The sequence below is a fragment of the Empidonax traillii genome, unplaced genomic scaffold, assembly GCF_003031625.1.
Source record: "Empidonax traillii isolate 1590-97213 ecotype Southwest subspecies unplaced genomic scaffold, ASM303162v1 scaffold567:size408382, whole genome shotgun sequence".
Lineage (NCBI taxonomy): Eukaryota > Metazoa > Chordata > Aves > Passeriformes > Tyrannidae > Empidonax > Empidonax traillii.
In genome coordinates, this window is record NW_020955760.1 from 13,442 (window position 1) to 32,733 (window position 19,292).

At 41.3% G+C, this 19,292-nt stretch overlaps 1 protein-coding gene across 3 annotated transcripts in view; it reads left to right on the forward strand.

Moving 5' to 3' along the window:
- The first annotated feature begins 525 nt into the window (after nt 1-525).
- Nucleotides 526-19,292, forward strand: part of WAPL (WAPL cohesin release factor) — a 63,119-nt gene continuing 44,352 nt past the window's right edge. For 2 of the 3 annotated variants that reach the window (XM_027897915.1, XM_027897917.1), the window contains exons 1-3: nt 1,114-1,309; nt 3,834-4,357; nt 17,034-18,080. In XM_027897915.1, coding sequence (XP_027753716.1) covers nt 3,856-4,357; nt 17,034-18,080 — 1,549 coding nt within the window. In that variant the 5' untranslated portion in view covers nt 1,114-1,309; nt 3,834-3,855. Of the gene's footprint in view, nt 602-1,113; nt 1,310-3,833; nt 4,358-17,033; nt 18,081-19,292 lie in introns of those variants that run through there. The other variant, XM_027897916.1, reaches the window with a different exon arrangement.

Consider the following 19,292-nt stretch of genomic DNA (forward strand, 5'->3'; position numbering starts at 1 on the left):
GGCTGTTCGGTGCCCACCCGCGTGGCACATCCCCCCCCGCGGAGAGTCCTTTCGCTGCGCGCAGGGCCCATTAATCGGTCCCGCGCGGGTACCACTAATTAAATCCTCGAAGGTGGGCACGCATCCGGCGCACGTGGGAGGGACGGAACAGCCCCCAGCGGACTACAGCTCCCGCCGTGCCCCGCGCGGCGCAGGCGCGCCGGGCGCGGCGCGGGCGGGGCGCGCGGCGATTGGCGGCGGCGGCGGCGCGGCGGGCGGGGCGGGGCGCGCGCGCGGTGACGGCAAGGAAGGAGCGGGGGGCAAATGGCGGAGAGATGGTCCCGGGGCCCGTCCCGAGCGCGGCGATAATCCCGGCGGCGATCCCGGCGGTAATCCCGGCGCGGAGGAAGCGCCGCCGGAGGAGGCGGCGCCGGGGGCCCTGACGGCCCGCGACACCCTCCCGCCCGCCGGGGGTCCCGCTCTAGCCGGAGCGGCGCAGGCGGCGCCCCGCCGGCCCCCAGCGCCTTTTTCGCGGGCGGCGCCCCGGGCGGCCCCGAAGCCGCGGCCGGAGCCGCATCGGCCGGGCCCGCGCCCGGGACACGCCGACACCGCTGCTGCCGAGGTGGGTCCGGGCGCGGGGGGGGCGGGCGAGGCCTGGGTGTTCCCCGCGGGCCGGAGCCGCGGCCCCCGCGCTGTGCCGGCCGGCACAGCGCGGGGGCCGCGGCTCCGGCCCGTGGGGAAGTTGCGGGGCGGGAGCGGGGCCGGGGCCGTGGCGGGCCCCCCTGCCCCGGGCACTTGTGTAATGGGGCCGGCGGGGCGGGGGAGCGGCCGGGCGGGAAGGGAAATGACATCAAGGAGCGGGGTGGGAAGGGGGGGGTGACCCGGTTCCGCTCGCACCCCCCTCCCCCCCCGCCCCGCCGCGGGGGGGAGGGAAGGGAGGGAGGAAAAAAGAAACTGTCACCGTGGGATTTCATCAGCTCCTTCTGCCTTCGTGCATTCAACCTATTTTTCGTCCCTTTGGTTATGTAAGAGGAGCGGTGTGGAGAGCAGCGATGAGGAGGGGCGGCTGATGGGCTTCCTTGGGCAATTACCGGGTGTTTTGGTGTTTTTTGTTTTTTGGTTTTTTTTTTCGTGTGTGTCCAGCTGGCCCTCCGAGTTAACGCTGGGAAATGCGGGACAACCGCCTGTCGGGTTTTTTTTACGTGTATTTGCTTTGCTTGCACTGCTCCAAATATTGCAGCACAATGCAGGAGAGGGTGGCAGGGACTGGAAACAGAGTGCAGTTGGCCAAGTTTTTTATTTCACTCTGACTGAAAAGCAAGAGAAAATTGTAAGTAAATAGTAAAAATCCTGTTCTCTCGATGCTGTCCTGTAAGGAAGCACCGATGTATTTCTTTATCTTTAGTCTCAGTCCAAGATACAAGTTTATAGCATAGCGTATTTATGTTTTCCTGATCCTCGTCTTTTAACCTGTTTATATCATATTTAGTGTTAATTTGGATCTTGATATTTTGATTCAAATCTGCTTATGAGACGATCCTTATTTCAAAAATTATAAGTAGGAAAATGTGGCTCTGCTTTCTGAAAATGAAGCCCTCTCGACTACAGGAATCTTCTCTGTAATAATAACTGCGAACCACAAGTTCATAATTTAAATCTATCGTTATTTTTGCGTGGGCTGGAAATGTAGTGTTGAAAATACTTATTTGAGTTTGGTTTTTTTTTTAATAGTACTTACCTTTGGGTACTGAGGGTTTAGGGGAGGAAAATGCTGATAATGAGTGATTTTTTTTTTTTTCTGGAAGAGTTATATAGAAACGGACATATTAATAAATATTTCACTTTAGTTTCTGTAGCTCTAAAACCTAGCCTTTCCGGTCGAAAATATTTTGGTTGCTGCTATAAATATTTTAAAGCTTCAGCAAAATAAAACTGATAATTTACATTTGTTTTGCTGTTTGTTTGCTAAAGCAGGCGTGGATAGAAAATAACAAACTAGAGCTACCTAGAGGGGAGCAAAAGAAGGAATTAAGTTTGGCAGTGATGTGTTTGTGGCAGCACAGAGCAGGCTGATGACACTGTGGGGATAAAGAGGAGATGGGGTTAAAGAGCACTGTGTACTGGGAGCAGCCAGAATCCATCTGCAGAGTGGGGTTTCCTAGCAGGACTCTGGTCCGTAAATAAACACGTGCCTTTGGCATCTCTCTGCTGAACCCCTGGGGCAGAAGAACCTTTCCCAGTGGGGTTGTTCCTGCATCTCTTCTGCATCGCAACACTGTCTGCCTGGTAAACTTCTGGAGTTCAGATCTGATCCTTTTAGTTCACTTGACATTTTTTCCGTGGGTTTCCTCCCTGTGAATTGCTGGGTTTGTACAGTAAGTGGAGGTTGGCCTGGTCTGATAAAGGGAGACTGTTCTTAGTGAGACAGTTCAGCTGGAGCGAAGTGGTAGAGGGGCACTTCTGGAACCAGTCTGGCAATTCCGGCAGAAGCTGCCCTGGCACTTCAGGCAGAGAAACTGCAAGTGTTTGGGATGAAAACTGAAATGTGGAAGAAAGACAGCATACCACAAATTCGTTCAAATGTACCACAAACAAGAGTTAATACTGAACAAATAAATCGTGATAAGTATACCAGCAATTATTTTAAAAATTAATTTTCGTATATGTTACTTTATATGGAGGTAGTTGACACTTTTAAAGTTGTATTTCTTTGATTCTGTAGCGTAGACAACTGCCTGCCTTTTTTAACTGACTTTTTTCTAGCATGGAGAGGAATTTCAGAGAGAAAGATGGACTTGATTAGATTCAGACTGACTATAAAGAACTGCAATTTCCTATCCGGGTTTGGGCCAAAAAGAGAAATAGTGGTTTACAAAACAGATATGATGGGTTTGGGTTTATGTTGTCATTTGCCCGGTAGTTGAAGTATTTGTTTTGGGAAACAAGAAGAAAGACAGACCACTAGGTTTTTGAGTTAAACAAAACTAGAAATAGAACACATGCAAGGAAGTCTTAAATGTGTTCCTGTTTAATCTGTTCCTACTTAAATGTGAATTGGCTACGACGGTAACAGCCAGTAAACAGTAATGGTTTGTGCTGATCTGCTTGAGGTGGCCTCGGTGTTCCTAGAAATGGATTGGGAAGCATCTCTGTTCCTGTGCTGTGGTTGGTCAGATTTACTCAGGGCATTGCTGTGTACCAGTCCTGACCAGGACTGGTGCAGGTGGCATCAGCCACATCGTATTACTGAGGAATATACTTGCTCAGTAAGTCTGAGCGTGAGAGAAGAACATGGGGTGGAGTTGCCGTTGTTATTTCTGATTAATTAGTACTTAAAATATCTACAGCAGCTCGAAATATTCTCACAGTTTTTGTATTTAACTGTAAAGAGTCTTTTTTAAGCCATGCTGTGCTATTGGACTCTAGCAGAGAGCTGCGTGTTCAGATGTGGTGAAAATACTGTTTAGTTGTTTCACGATGTTTCATAATAGCAGTGCCTTCAGTACTTGAAAATACAAAATTAGAGCAAAGCAGTACCAAAAATAATGTCTTCCTACCAACTTTCCATTGTTTTATAAATGTGCAAGCAACTGGAGTTGGACTCCATGATCCTGATGGGTCCCTTCCAGCTCAGCATATTCTGTGAATTTTGAGTTACTTTGGTAGAGACTTAGTGCAGAAGCTTTTGGTCTAATGACAGTCACGTGTGGATGGGTGAGTCTGGCAAAGAAGCAGAAGATCTATCAGTCGCTCATGTGAAATGTGCATGCCTGGTACTTGTAGGCCCAATAAAGTAACAAATCATTTGTGCTAAAAAGTTGGTGAATTGATGTTTCTTCTTTTTTTTCCAACAGAGAATATGAAACAGGAGCCAAAATGACATCCCGATTTGGAAAGACCTACAGCCGGAAAGGGGGAAACGGCAGTTCCAAGTTTGACGAAGTGTTTTCCAACAAACGGACCACCCTTAGTACAAAATGGGGAGAAACCACCTTCATGGCCAAATTAGGACAGAAGAGGCCCAGTGTCAAACCAGATATTTCCGAAGTTCCTAAAAAACCCAAAGTTGAAGATGAGGTAACAGAGGATCCATTTGGATTTGATAGTGATGAAGAATCTCTTCCTGTGTCTTCAAAGAATGTGTCACAGGCTAAAACCTCCTCTCAGCTGGAACCCGGTGAAGCTGCTCAGTCTGAGGACTTCACTCCTCTACTTGAAGCTAACAGCAGAATTAATCAACCAGACAGTGGAGAAAATGTTGCATCCAGCAAGTGCATACCTTTTGACAGTACTGTTCCTCTCTTAAAAGAAAAGAGCACAAGCAGAAACATGGAAGATGGAGAGTGCAAGGGCAGCAGTGCTAGACTTGCAACTGCAGGTATGTTTGCTCAGCAGTCCAGATACTTCTGTTTTCCTCTGATTTTTGCTAATCTACTTTTAGACTTTGTGTTTTCAGGGGATGGTTAAATGTTCTAATAAAATTGTGGGACAATTGATTATAAAAAATTTTAGAGGATACACTGAGAACACTTGGAAGCATCCTGCGTTTTACACATTGGTGTGAGATCGTTGGCACTCTAATCCTTGTGTCTGCAGGCTGAGATACAGTACTTTAGACCACCTTGAATCAAATGGAATCATCAATCTTCCTTTTCTAAAATTGCTCAGTGCATTTGTGGTTTTTAAACATGTGTTTTGAAGAGGGATGAGTTAGGGGTAATAGAAGGCTTTATTACTAGATTTCTGGCTTTAATTTAGTGTAGGTATGTGCTTACTACCAGGCAGGTGCAGATACAGATTAGAACATGTCTTATTTCATTATTTGGATGGAAAAAAGTAGTTTTCTGAACTTCAGTTGCACAAAGGTTTTTTGTTCGGCTTGGTTTGTAATTAACTCACCTTTATCATTGTGCTGTAAAGAGCTTCAGGCCTGTGGAACTGAATTCTGTCAGAACATCTTTTAGGGGCTGTTTCTGGGCTCTTGAGTGTTTGTTAGGAACTTTAATGCTTCTGAGAGGGAATTCACAAGGCCCATGGAGCTGAACATCTCTGTAATTTTCTTCAAGCCATTTTTGGAGGGGATCAGGTGGTGTTATATCTCATGAGAAGCTTTTGTATAATGGGCTGATTAAACCGCGGCTTCTCTAATTGTGCCGAAGATCACATTAGCTGAACCTTGATGAAGATGACACCTACTGACTTGCTCTGGGTTATCAAAATCAGCTTTAATGAGAAGAACTTACGTAACTTTCATTTCTCAGATATAGTTAACTTAACCTTAGGCTCAGAAATTTGAGCGGAATTGTTCAGTTATACAGTGAACAAGAAGATACTGAACAGTAGAAGATATGCATAGCTCAGTTATTTGCAATATAATTCTATTAGTGATCTAATTGAAGAAAACACAAGAAATGTTGAACTGTAGTTTGAAAGACACATTGCTGGGATGTGTAGTTGCCTTTTGATCTTGCTCTTGTTTTTGCTGCTAAAGTATTTCTTTTTTTTTATGGTTTTCAGCAGTTTATCTGTAAATATGATTCATCTTCAGCCTGGAAACAAAATTTATGTTTTTTTTTTTTTTAAGTTTGAATATAGTTTTCATAAGTGATTGAGTAAGTTCGTCTCCCGGTATTTACAAGGAGAAGAAATAGTAATGAGTTTCCTTGGTTGTTAATGAGCCCATTGTAGCAGAACAGGTTTTACAGTGAAGTGGTTTCCTTGTAGAAAAGCTTTGTTAGAACTGTATTTTTCAAGTTGGAAAAGAAAGTGAGAGAGCTGTGGGCAGAAAAAGTTAATAGAACTCTGAAAGTTCGTAGTGCATGAGAGGCCAGGAGGAACAGAATTCAGCAGTTACATTGGTGCTTCCTGGTTCCAGTTTTGTGGAAAATAATAAAATACCATATTTAGCACAGAAAAACTTTCTAATTTGGTGCTTATTTAAAGTCTAGAATTCCTTCTTAAAAGAAAATACCATATATACTATGAATATACAACTCTAATTGGAAGGAGCTGATGAATCTTGGTGGATGAGGCTGTCAGTGGCTGTTGAGGGTGGTGGTGGTCTGGATGCAGAGAGGGAGGCTACTTAAGCAACAGTTTACTGAAGGAGTTCTGTTCCTGCATGCTGTGCTGAAATATTTGTTAACCGCTGCAGTTCAACCAGTGGCAGTGAAGGACAAGGTGGATCTTGGCCTGATGATCCTTTTCTTTCAGAAGGTACTGCATTCTGTTGACACCCAGGCAAATGAAGATAAAACCCCATTTTGTATCTTTCTTCAGAAATTGAAATCAACTGAGAATGAATCTTTGCAGAACATCCTAGGAGGGTCTTTGGTTCCCTTACCCTTATTTAAAGGCTGTAGTCTTGGTGACAGTATTTGTTTTTGACAGTTAGTGTAAATGAAACTTGGATGGTTTAAGCTGCTGTTATGCTTGTGTGTAAACTGATCCAAAACAAATAAAATCGTCTCTGAGGACGTTAGTCAGAACACTGAGCAATTAGAGATAGTGGTATAGTCAGCCAGTGTACATGTAGGTGCTTCAAAGGCTCCTTTGTTGTAGTGACTGCTAAGGCAGGTTTGCTGGGAGCTGCCTTTCAGAGCTGCAGAGAGTCAGTTTGATTGATTTGGGGCAGGGTTCTGGGGAAGGGAACTGTGGGGAGTGTACAGGTATAGTGTATCTACTTCTACTGCTGACACGTCCTCACCCTCCCTGTAGTTATTTCCCCCTTCCTGGTGACTCTTGAACTCTACCAGGTTCAACCACATTTTTCCAAGCTCGGCTGTTCCTGAAGAGGAAAGAAAGGGGGGTGGGGTAAGTGTAGAAGAATATTAATATTCCCAGTGTAAGAGGTTGCAGTGTGAGCTCAACCTTAACCCACATGCAGCAGTGTATCTCTAGGTGCAGAAAACTAGGCTATGTTGATACTGATATTCAAGAAAAGGCTTGTTGACTTGTTTAAAGTGCAGTTTGCTGGTCCTTGTCCTAATACTGACTAGACAGTGCATGAGTGAAGGTGTCCTGGCTTCCTGAGAGCGTGTGCCGTCATTGTATCCTAATGTACCTTAATTCTTAACCTGGGTGGAATCAGTCTTGAAAACTGGGCCTTAACGTGGCTATGCACAAAGTGAGAGGTACAATTAATCCTGCTCCACTTCTGCCTCCATGTGCATTCCTTTGGACATTAAAATGAAGGTGATGCAATATTGGTTAATTTCAACTAATGTTTGATACCAAGAAGCAGTTGTTTTGGGGGTTTATTTTAGTAGTTGTGCAGCTGTGTAACAGTTGAGGAGCTGTATTGTTTATTTAAAATGGTAGAACTCACTGGTCTCTTTTTTTTTTTTTTTTTTAATAGCCTTCAGCTAGTGCTTGTAACAATCTTATTTTAAAGGCTTTGAGAAGCTCTTAATGTGTAAAGCTTCTCATAATCTTACCCTAATGTTGCTTGATCGAGACTTAATACTGTCTGAAGCATGTCCATGGGTAATCCTGTGTGTAACAGGTAATTTAGAGATGGGAGTTCAGGTAAATTAGAAACAACCAAAGACTGTTCAGGATTAATAGTTATGGTTAGGTCATCCTTGTGAAGGCTATAGGACTTGGTATCTAGAAAATAAGTTGTGTTATTGGAAAAATACCACACTGGTAATTAATATCAAGGAAAAATGCAGCAACTAAGAAAGTGAGGTTTTTATGGGAGAGCCTTACATGAAAACATGCAGAGAATACTTACTTGCATTTTTGAAACACTCTGGTGGGATTTCATTTATTTTTTTTTAACTGTTAAACTTATTCTGTAAGGCATAACCCAAATCGTATTTCATGCGGTATTCACCTGCACACAAGCTTTAATATAAACACACTTATGGCCTTGCAGAGCAAATCATGAGGCCCTAGTTTTAAAAAACTTTTATAACTTTCCTCTTTTAGAATATTTATATTAGCTTGTAGGTCAAAATTAATGAGGTACAATTTTTCAGATAAAAATGAAAGTCAAAGCTTGATGAATTTGACAAATTGGTATGACATTTCATAATCAGTGTATCAATATGTTTCAGATTGGATAACCACTTTGCCTACGCCGGCTGTTTCAGTTTAGGGAAATACTACTTCTGACATTCTTGTGTGAGGGTTTGCATTTTGACTCTGGGGGTTGTGATCACCTGCCCTCTTTTGCTTTCGTGCACAGTGCTGAGCTCTGTAACTCAAACTTCTGGTAGATCTATTCCAAGGGGTTGGTGCTGTTCATTGGAGAAGGTACTTGGGTCGAGAGAGGTCTCTCGTCTTTGCATACCTCATATTCCTGTTGATGGACTATGAAATAATATTCCTTTTTTACATTAATTCTAAGTGAAAATATTAGGTATTTAATTGTGTTCTCAATGGAAAAGTTTTTGAGTTGTGCATGGATTAAATCTGGTTTGTTTTAAAGCCTGTGAGTTTATTTTCTGCAAACGTGTTTTGCTTGCTGTGGAGAAACAGAAAATAGAATGGCTTAAAATGTCTCTCCAGACAACAGAGCAGCTTAGGAATAGTGTCCCTTTCTGCTGTGTTGTGATGCTAAGGACAGATTTCGTGGTTATTGTCTTGGCAGTGCCCTTTGAGGCTTTTTAAGATTAAAAGAACGAATTATTGCATGTAATGTATTTGTGATACTTGCTTTCTTTTGTTTTCCCCCGAACATTCAGAGTAATAATGAAAATAGCTCTTCATCATCTTGTCATTTGTTGCTCTGTGCTGGTACTCAAACAGGTCTTTGTTCTGGCAGTAGTTTTGCTCTTGGTGCTTTAAGGAAACATTTACCTGTTGAGTGTATTCTATTCTTTTGTTTTTCCAGGTAGTTCTTCATGCCCTCGTTTTTCACTTGGGGACTCTGCGGGTGTTGGAATCAAATCAAAGTGGCAAATGCAATCCTTCTTCGTAACTTGTGCTTATGAGCAGGATAAGGGACGTGACTGTGCTCAGGTGCTCCGTGGCCCAGGATGCAGGATCCAGCTGTGTTGAGTTGCTGGCAGAGCACAGAGAGAGCCCAGAGCACTTGGCAGAAAATGGTTGCCCTTGGGAAGGAGATGGTTTAAGTCATCTGGTCTGTCCCCGACAGACTATCCTGATAGTACCTCAGTGCCTGTGTGTGCAAAGCCTCTGCATCCTGATTATGTGGGTGGGGAGCCCTATCTTTAGAGTTAAGTTTCAACTTCTCAAATGCAGGTTTGTTGCATAATTGCATTTGACAACTAGATTGGGCAGGGTATTGCTTTCAAACTGTTTCAGAGCTTCTATTTTGTGTTTAACAGTGACATGGACATTTACGATAATAGTTAGGTCAGAGTAATATTATCTTTCCTCCTCTGCAAAGTTGTTGAGTGCAAGTTATTTACTTCTTGAGGAAGAATTTCAGTTTAGTCTTTTTTCTGTCCAAAAATGGAACAAAAAGTTGGGGAAAACTGAATGAGGTCTGAGCATTTGGCTGTCTTAGGAGACAGCTGGCAGCAACCATGATTAAAAAGAACTGCAGCTGTGCTCTGGCTGGGTCAGAGCATTAAGAAACTGATAGGAGAGAAGGGGAAAGGTCTGCCAGAAAATATGTATGCCCGTAGAATTTCAGTGTTAGGAGGTTAGTTTGGATGTCAGTAGTTGTGATGGGTATGTGGATAGCTGGGTTTTGCAAGTCTTCTCTTCTTTAGTTTTTCGGTGGTTTTGTTTGTTTGTTTGAGGGTTTTTTTGGGTTTTGTTTATTTTTTTGTTTCTTTGTGGGGTTTTTTTTGTTATGTTTTCCCTTTTTGAAGATATCCCTTTCCCCCTTACAGGTAGGATTGCCTTGCTGTGTCAGTAGCCCAAGTTGAAACTGGTGTGATAATTGTTCTCAAATTTTTGGTTTTTTTTTTGTCTGATACTTCTTTGGTGGTGGCTTGTTGATTTCTTCCTGGGGTGTTTTTCAAAGTCTGAAATGATTGAAACTCTGTTTAAATCCCAGTGTTTATGCTGGTTTGCTGAAATAGCAATACAGGAAAAAAAATCCCAGCACTTAGGAAGGAATCTGATACCTGCAACATATTTCTTCTAATGACAGGGAAAATCATACTATGTATGTCCATATACAGAGCACATGAAACTTCCTTCCCCTAAATCTATCCCTCCTCTTTCCCGTTCAGCAGTGAATTTTGCATTAAATACTTCTTAAATCATTCTTTCTTTATGGACTTGTACAGCTAGTTTTTAAAAGATCATACTTTTGGCTGCTGCTTACCTTGGATGTTTCAAAAGTTGAAATAACTTTGCATTTAAAACGTTTGGTGCTTGTAGAAAACAAACAAACCCTGTTAACCTGCATACCTCTGAAGTGGGCCAAAGCTGCAGGAGAGCAGAAACCCGTTGGTAAGGAAGCCATTTCGGGCTCAAACTGCCGAGATTTTATTACCTTTATGGAAAACCTTCTTCAAATTCAAACTTAGCTTATATTTTCTTTAAAAAACTACTCCTGTGTTCAGTAAAGGGTTTCAACGTATTTATGAGTACTGTTTGAATTCAGACTGACTTTACCTAAGTATACATCTATTTGGACAGCTATTAGTGCTGCTGTATTATAATATATTTTAATTTTTTTTCCATAGAGACCTTACCTTGGAAAAGTTGGTGAAAACAAGTGTTTTTGGCATGTACCAGCACGCTGTGTTGTCCACGGCACTTAGTAGTGGTTAACTTCCTGGGTCAGCTCTTTCCTGCTGCTCTGAGCAACAGATGCCCTTGTGAGCTCCCAGTAGGAAGAATGTGCCTGTTTCCATGCACTTCCCATCAGAGCTGAACACGATACAGCTCGTTCAGGCTCTGACAACTCTGGTGCTGCAAAGTGTAGCAGCTCTTCTGCCCATTGCATTTGATGTTGGGCAATTTCTGTCTCTTCATAATTTTATTTTTAGATTTCTGAGACCAGGTAGTCTTGCTTGAGGTGTTGTAGAGTTCTTCAAAGCTTAATTCTTTGCTGGAGGACACAAGTCTTCTGCCTGTAGAAAGGGGCTTTAGCATTGTTTACTCAATTTGTATTTTATTTGAAAGGGTGGTGGACTTTGCAGGTTGGGGTGTGCATTGGTACTGTACTGCATGATATGCTGGGTTTTTATATAATATTGATGTCTGTAGAGTCATGTTATAATTTGTATTATGAATATGGAGAGATGACAGATGTGAAGCAATATTAAAAAAAGTGTTGTTGAAGAGTTTTAAGCAAGATTAGAGAGAATAATGAAGTAGTAATGATAGTTATTCCATCTGTGCAAGCTGTAAGACTATAGGTGCAACTTGGACAAAAATACTTACCTGGGGAAAAAAAAAAAGTTTCATTACTGTAAATATACCAGTGTGTCATCAGTCATGATAACAGAATATACCAGCTTGAGCTGTCTAAAAAAAATCCTCTGAGGAACCTGTGAAGTTGTCCAGGCAAAAAGGTAAGTAGCGTTAGTTTGACAAAACAGAGCAACTCTGACAAGCTGTGGCAGAAATCTGGAAAAACACTTCAGGCTCCTGGGACCTCTTGTGCAACCTGTTAAGCTCCTGTCCTGTCCATAGTCCCCTATCCTTGCCCTGTTGTGTGCTTGTTTTGTGGAATAAAATTGGGGAGGGGGAGGTAATTCTTTTCACTCTGTCAGTTCCTGAAAGTTTTGCAATTTTTAGACTTTCCACCATCTCAACAAGTCTGTAATTATATGATGTATTTTATTATTATTGTGATCAAACTAAATATTTTGTGGGTGGGGAGATATTCCTTCTTTTTCTCATGTAGTACAAAGAAGAAATGGCACTGCTTCTGAGGGCTATTTGGGAACACCTTTTCAGGCGTTTTTTCTTAAGGAAAACCTTTTAAGAAAAAAGACTGATATGTGTTACAGGTAATTAAGGAAAAATGAAGTTGAAATGTGAGACATTTCAACGTCAGAATTGTCAAAGATGTCAAGCTGAAGCATGTAGGTGTCTCATCTCTAAAAAAAATTTAATTTCTCTTTTTTAAAAAGGAGGTGTGGGTTTTTTAAAGTCTGGAATTGCAGTCTTCGTTTTGTACATGGTCTTAAAAATGAAAAGGAAGGAAGTAGTACTATGGGTACCTGTGGTAGTCACAAGGCATTTAGTGTTTTTGATGTATAGAAAAGCATTTATTCCATCTGATAAGTGAGTGCTTATATTAAGTATGTATTTTTTTAAAAAGTTATGAACAGAAGGTTATTTTTATATCTATCCAGTCTAATTGGTACAGGTCTAGATGCATATTTGTTAAATGTGTAAAGGTTTATTACTGAAAAAGCAGTGGGATTTGACAACTCTATTACATTCCTGCTGTTTGAATGTTTTCATATTTGTAGAGGAGCATAAACTCCATTATCTTAAGTGAATCGTATATCTTGCCTTGTCTGAACTTGAAGTTTTGTCTCTAGTGGTCATTTTATGAAGGTAGTTTGGAACAATAATCATCATAATCACTTCAATATAGTTTTACAGGTTTGGTAATATGCATCTTTGTGTGTGTGTGAAAACACCTCGTGTTTGGTGGGAAAAAGTAGAAGCTTCACTTGTTTGTTTTTTTTAATTTTTATTCATCAGCAATACTAAAGACATCTCTGTCTTGTGAAGTGACATAAACTAGAGCATAAAATAAATCAAGTGGTACGGGAGTGTTTATCAGTTCATGTTCCATCCAGACCTGCCAGTCATTTAGATTGGTTCTCTTGTACTCTGGTAATCAAATTTTAAAGATTTAAACAGGAAAAAAAAAATCATGATTACCACAGAACACTGTTATGGTTCCTGGGGATATTGTGCTTGTACCTGGGCAGGGCACGGGAAAAGTTATTTGCTGTCACTGAATTGAAATTACTTGGGAGACTCCTTCTGTTATTTGAGCCCCAAAAGAGCCTAATTGCAGTTAAAAACGGGAGGAGAAGTTACGTGCCTCTCTTGGACTACAGAACATCTAATAATTCACCATTAGTTCATTTTTTCATGTTCTTCCTACAGTCATGCTAGCTTCTGCTGTAATAGTTACTACTAGTAAATGCTGTAATTTTTAAAATCAAGGTTATTGGAATTGCAGTTATTGTACACCTTTGGGCAATTAGCAAGTAATTTGCAGTAATTTCTAGTGTAGAAGCTTCAGTCTGACAGCTATTGACCCACTGATGAGATGAGAACAGTGGCTTGACAAGGTATCCTTTGAGGAAGCATTCCTCTAAATGCCACTGCTTAGCTTACCTCTAATGCATTAGGATGATCCAGTTTTAAAGCCAGACTTTCTACCTGGTATGCACTAAACGATTTAGTAGTTACATTTTCCATCAACTTTACTTATCATGGGAGGTGGAAGAACCTCCCTGGTACAGTTAGGAAGACTTTTGAAGTACTGTGTGTTTTTAAAATGTTGATGCTGCAAAAGGAAGGGGGAGGTTAACTGCCACTTATTTGCTGTTTCACAGTAACCTGGTCTGCTGTATTAAATTACTAACTGAAAGTTAAAAATTATTTGCAACACTTTGTTGGTACTTGTGGAGTCTTCGCAGACAACTCAAAATTCCAAGTTGCTCCTGCAGATCCTCAGAACCTGCATGGCTTTTACAAAGCCAACAGAAGTCCTGCTGAGTACACAACGAGTCGTTAGTGGTGTTTGCCTTTTCAGATCATTCCTTGGGAGTGTAGTAAACCAGGAATCAGTAAGGCCATTTGACTGAGATAGAATGGATTTGGTAGTTATTAGTCAGCTGAGCTGACCTGAGAGAGTGATCTTACATTTACAGATGAAGAGAAACAGGGAACTGCAGGCTGGAAGCGCTGGCTGTGTGGTGCTACTGCCTTAACCCAGTCTGATCAGATTTTACTCATCTTCAGTAAATGCCTTGAAGTGCCTCTTCATTTATGGTGGCTTTCATAGAGCTGGTGGAGACTGGCACTGAGGAATTAACAGCTGGCTCGGTTTCCTTGGTTTTGTTTTTGGGTTTTTGGGAACAAGCATGAGAAGGGCAGGCGGGTTGGGCAGGTGTGAAATTGGAGATTGGAATAGGAGCCACTCTGGGAAGAAAGAGGTAACAATCTCAGTACAGCAAATACAAAAAAAATTGAACTGGAGAAAATAGATGGGAAGTGGGATTGTTCTTGTCATGATGCATCTCTTAAGTGAGGCTTCAGTTTGTCCAAATGAGGCTGCTGCAATAAGAGTAGGATTTTTTTATTCCCTTAATAGGTCACAGACAACTAGATGGGATTGTGTTGTTTGCCATGTTGCTTGTCCTACAAATATTGGGCTAATTTTAGCACCTTGTAAATTGTTCTAGAACAATTTGTGGAGTAGTTGTTATGTGTGTGTAACTACATTATCAAAATTAACTAAAACTCACTCTTAATGGATAGATTATCTGTTTGACTTTATTGTTACTCGGTGAAATATCCAGTGTGTGTTGGAAAAACTTTTAAAAAGAAAAGCATCATATTAGTTGATATAAATGTCATGAGAATCATCTTTCTTGCAGTGGCCTAGTAGATGATGGCTTTACCTCTCGCCTACTGACAGGGTAACTTCCTGACAAAGGACTGCAAAAATAAAGTGGTTTCAACTGCTGAACACCATGTGAGAACTGAGGAACGGACAGAAGAGTTCAGGGAGTGGTTTAGATGAACTCATCTTAAGTGAAAGACTTAAAAATGCACTCCCTGAATGTCTTTGCTTTTTGCAAGATCAGAAACCTGGAATTTTAAGAAAACATGTGGAATTATGTGATGTAGAGTAATTGTGATTTTTGTGATCTGCTGGTAGCAGAGTGCAAAAAACCGAGTAGACTAAACTTTTTCAGAATAGTTGATTAGCATTTCTTTGGAGGCAGATTCCTTGATAATTTTTTCCATTAATTTTTTATCAGTGCTACTGATGTGTATCAGCTTTGGCCTCTTCAGTCAGTTTTCCAGGCCTGATGTGTTGACCATGTTTCCTGCTTGAGGTATAGCCTGTAGCTGAGATCATAGTGATTCAAGCAAAGACAATGTCAAATAAAACTTCAGGGTTTTTTGTCTCAAAACAGATTCCTGAATTATTTGACCCTTGGGTTGTAATGCACATAAAGACATGTATAGTCTGTTCCTTTCCTGGGAAGATGGGATTTGTTTCAGTCCTGGTATGAAATGCAGCTCTTTTATGATCCTGGACTTTCTTAGGATGGGAAAGCTATTCCTTTCCCAGATGCTCATACTGACACTTCTTCCTAACAATTCAGTGTTGTTTAGTGAGCCAAGGCAGCCATATTTTAAATGTACTTATTTTAGTGTTACTTAGACATTATTAACTCAAGCAACTCAGATATGCAACAGAAAGGTCTGAAAATTATTTTAATTGAATTTGTTGCTTTTCATGCCTAAGCATTGTAGTAGTCTTCAGCTGCACAATAACATTAAATATATGGGGGGACAGGTACACTGTCAGACTCACTGCCTGATTACAGAAATTCATTTTGGTTGGGCCTCTTGGATTATCCCAGGCATCAGACTGAAATGGGAGTAATAAGATTTCTTGTATAACGTATTGATACTTCAAAAGACTAACCAAGATTCCGTCATTGAGATGACAGGGAAAGGTTTCCTTGTTCTTTGAGAAATTTAGTTTTGCGTTTCATATGTTCTGTGAAGAGCTTTTTTGATTTCTAGCTGAGTATGTGTACTTCTGGGAGAGACCTCAGCTGGATTCCCAGGAAACTGAGATGCCATTTGTGAAATACGACTTGTCCTGGCTCCCTGAGGCGTTTTGCCTGGGAGTGAAGCAATTTCCTGCAACACTGGATTTGGTAGCCATTTCTTTTTCCAGAATTTTCAGCTTGTACCCTCAAGTTCTTCCCTAAACCATATTTGGATGGTGCTGGTGCTCACTTCCCTCATCAGGATGGTTCCAGGGTCTGGTGACACCGTTGCAGAAATTTCCAAGAAATTCTTGTTTCCAGAAAATAACACACTTGTGTTGTTGAGTGTCTTTGTGTGTGTGTGAGGTCAACAGCAGAGAACTGCAGGTGCAGCCATCATGAAACCGTCACCAAATCCACTGAGCTTTCATTGGTATTCCGGGAAAACAAAGGGAATGGTTTCCCTGCCGGCTTAGGGGACAGCAGGTACCGGCATTACTATTGTGTGGATGCTGGTCGGCTGGAAACAAAGTGTGCAAAACTGACTTCTTACAGAGGAATTTGTTCTCTTGGACAGTGTAAGGTTGGAGAAGACTAATTTTTGGCAGCAGCTTTTCTTCAGAGAGGCAGAAATTCATTGTAAGAACCTGCATTTCAGAGTTTGTATGAGTATGCAAACATAGCTAACTCATTGATTCTTAGATGTTTTGTGTTTCTAATGACACTGCCTGTTTTTTTCAGGTTCTGTGCAAAAATTAAAAGTACTTTTGCTTTGAACTTTCATCTGAAAGCAAAAAGGTTTTGCTTTTTAAGTTTGTCTGAAGCAAATCAGACACTAAAATCTATGGATTGTGAAAATTTCATTTGAAGCACAACTGTAGCTGACACAGTTTGATGTAAATAAGGATTTGGGGGGAGTACGTTTACATAAGAATAAAATAAAGCAGTCTTATGACTGGAAGGAAATTATTTTCTTATATAATTTAAAAATACATTGTTTATGCATGTTCTTTATCTCTAATTATTCCCTGTAAGTCTCTTGTGAGTGAAACATTGATAATAATCTTCTCTGAAAATTTCACTGCAGACTTTGTCTTTTTTGTGTAGTTTGTCTAGGCAAATAAGTGGTTGTATTTAGGGTTTACTGCTGTCTTTTTCATGATGAGCATGTTTTCAAAGTGGTGCTTGTTTTAAGGATTTATTTGCTAGAAATTATGGGAAGACCTTATTATAGTAAAAGTTTTCAACTGGAGGGCTTAAAAAGTCTAAACCAGATGGATAAGAACCTTTTCCATGTTTTTTATCATTGATCACGGAGTATTTGTTGTATATTGAGACTTTGATAAAGTTGCCCACAAGTGACTATATTTTGTAATTGCAACTTATTACTAAGTTTATCTTTTCTTGTAGATAAAATCCAGAATCTGAATGAAGATAATGAGAACAGTCATTTTATCTATGGGAATGCTGAAGACAGTAACAAAACCAATGCTGAGACTACAGACATTTCTGGATGCAACATTGAAGCCAAGGACTTGACTGATTCTTGGGACTCCCACATCGGGAAAGCAGCAGACTCTCCATCAGAAACATCTCAGACAAAGGGGCCATTAAGAACTCACTTGTATGAATGGGAGGATGACACCGAAGACACCAGAACTGGAGAGTATATATTAGCTTTTGACAATGAACATCTCTCAGAGATGAAGAGCAAGGACGAGGAGGGTGATAAAGAAGATACTGAAAATCCAAAGGAAGCCATTAGTGAAGAACTTGTGCAAACTATTCCTAGGCCGAGCAACTGTAGGACATACTGTCGATCCAACAAAGCGAAACTGCAGGGGGCAACAAATTTTGACAAGCTGATGGATGGCACTAGTCAGTCTTTATCCAAAGCAAACAATGAGTCAAATAATGATGGTCTGAACCCAGGAAAAAAGGTTTCTTTAAGTAGTGGGACCAGTTTTAGAGGGACGGTGGGACGGACTAGAGACTACACTGTTCTCCATCCATCTTGCTTGTCGGTTTGTAACGTCACCATCCAGGATACCATGGAGCGCATCGATGAATTTACCACGGCAACTCCCACTGACTTGGGAGAAGCTGGACGCTTGAGGAAAAAAGCAGACATTGCCACCACGAAAACCACGACCAGGTTCCGACCCAGCAATACCAAATCCAAAAAGGATGTCAAATTAGAGTTTTTCGGGTTTGATGATCAAGATGAGGGCGGGGGAGATGAAGGCGCCTCTAGAAGTTCTGGGAGTTCCAATTACAAAATCAAGTACTTTGGGTTTGATGACTTGAGTGAAAGCGAGGATGAAGATGAAGAGTGGCAGGTAGCGGAAAGGAAGGCTAACAAAAAACGAAGTAGAACTGTGCCATCTTCCTCACTACAGTCAACCTCTGAGGGCAATGAGAACTGCTCCCAGGACAACCAGCTCAGTACTAATGCAGGTACGTAGAACTCTGCTGGAATACATATTTAACATTTAATTTTAATTGGCCTTAATCTTTTGTTCTGTTTGCAGTATACCTGAGAGTTAGTTGAGCAATAGCACTATTTGGAAGTCTAACAGTTAAATTCATTAATTCTGCTGTGGACCTGTCTGGTGTTTCATATCTATCTTGAAGTATGCTTTATACTCCTTGATCTCTTGCCAGAGGTAGTCTTTTTGTTTTCTTTTTGAACAGAAGATTCTTCCCTTACTGGTGTGTTGAGCATACAGTGCCTATGCCTGGAAGGCAGATATCTTCCCACAGAAGCTCCACATCAACCCAGCATTATGGAACCGAGTGCAGAAATTTAAGTAACTCTGAGGAGATGTGAAATCTCTCTTCATGCTTTTGAGTGTGTTTGTAGGCAGTTGGGACCTTTCTCAAGTTCCATCTTATCTGAGGATGCACAGCCTGGGAGAGGCTGTGGGGGCCCAGCAGAGTGCCAGTCAGATAACTGGCTTTGGGAGAGCTTCTGTGTCTTCATGTGCTTCTGCTCCTGTTTTCAGTTTTTAGGTGTCTCCCTGTTCTGCACAGGTGGTGGTGGTGGGGGGAGTGTGTTTCCTCCCACACAAACATGAGTAAAACTGTGCACGTGGCATTTGGTGAGCAAGTTCTGGTGGCTGAGATCCTCTGAAAAATCAGACTTGCTTGGACGGGTGCTGAGCCATGACTCAGATCAAGGCTGAGGTGTGTTGGTGAAGAACAGAACCAATAACTCTGGTGAAAGGTTGCTTTTAGCTTTTTCGTTTTGAAAAGCTCCAGTGCCAAAGAATCGCACGTGTTGGAGTGAGTATTTCAGAACACTAACACTGTTCCATGGAACTTTTTGGTCCTCCATTTTGGAGCATAAGTATAAGAAGTTTTCATCCATTCACTGAAGTGGTTACATTTTTAAGACTTCGGTAAGACGTATTTCATTGGGATAGGGAGAGGGGGGAACTCAAATCTAGCCTTGCGAATGTTGGAGGTTTTTTTCCCTATGAATAGCTTCTGCTAATATAATCCAGAAATAAAGTTTCATAGGAAAAAAAATGTTCATTTCTCTGTTCTAATAATAGCTGTTTCTAAAACCAGAATTTTTTGAAAGCCTTTTAATCAAAGGTGTCACTGCTGGGGTTTTTGTTAGATTTGAAAAGGAACAAATGGATACTGATGTTCTATGAGAAGATT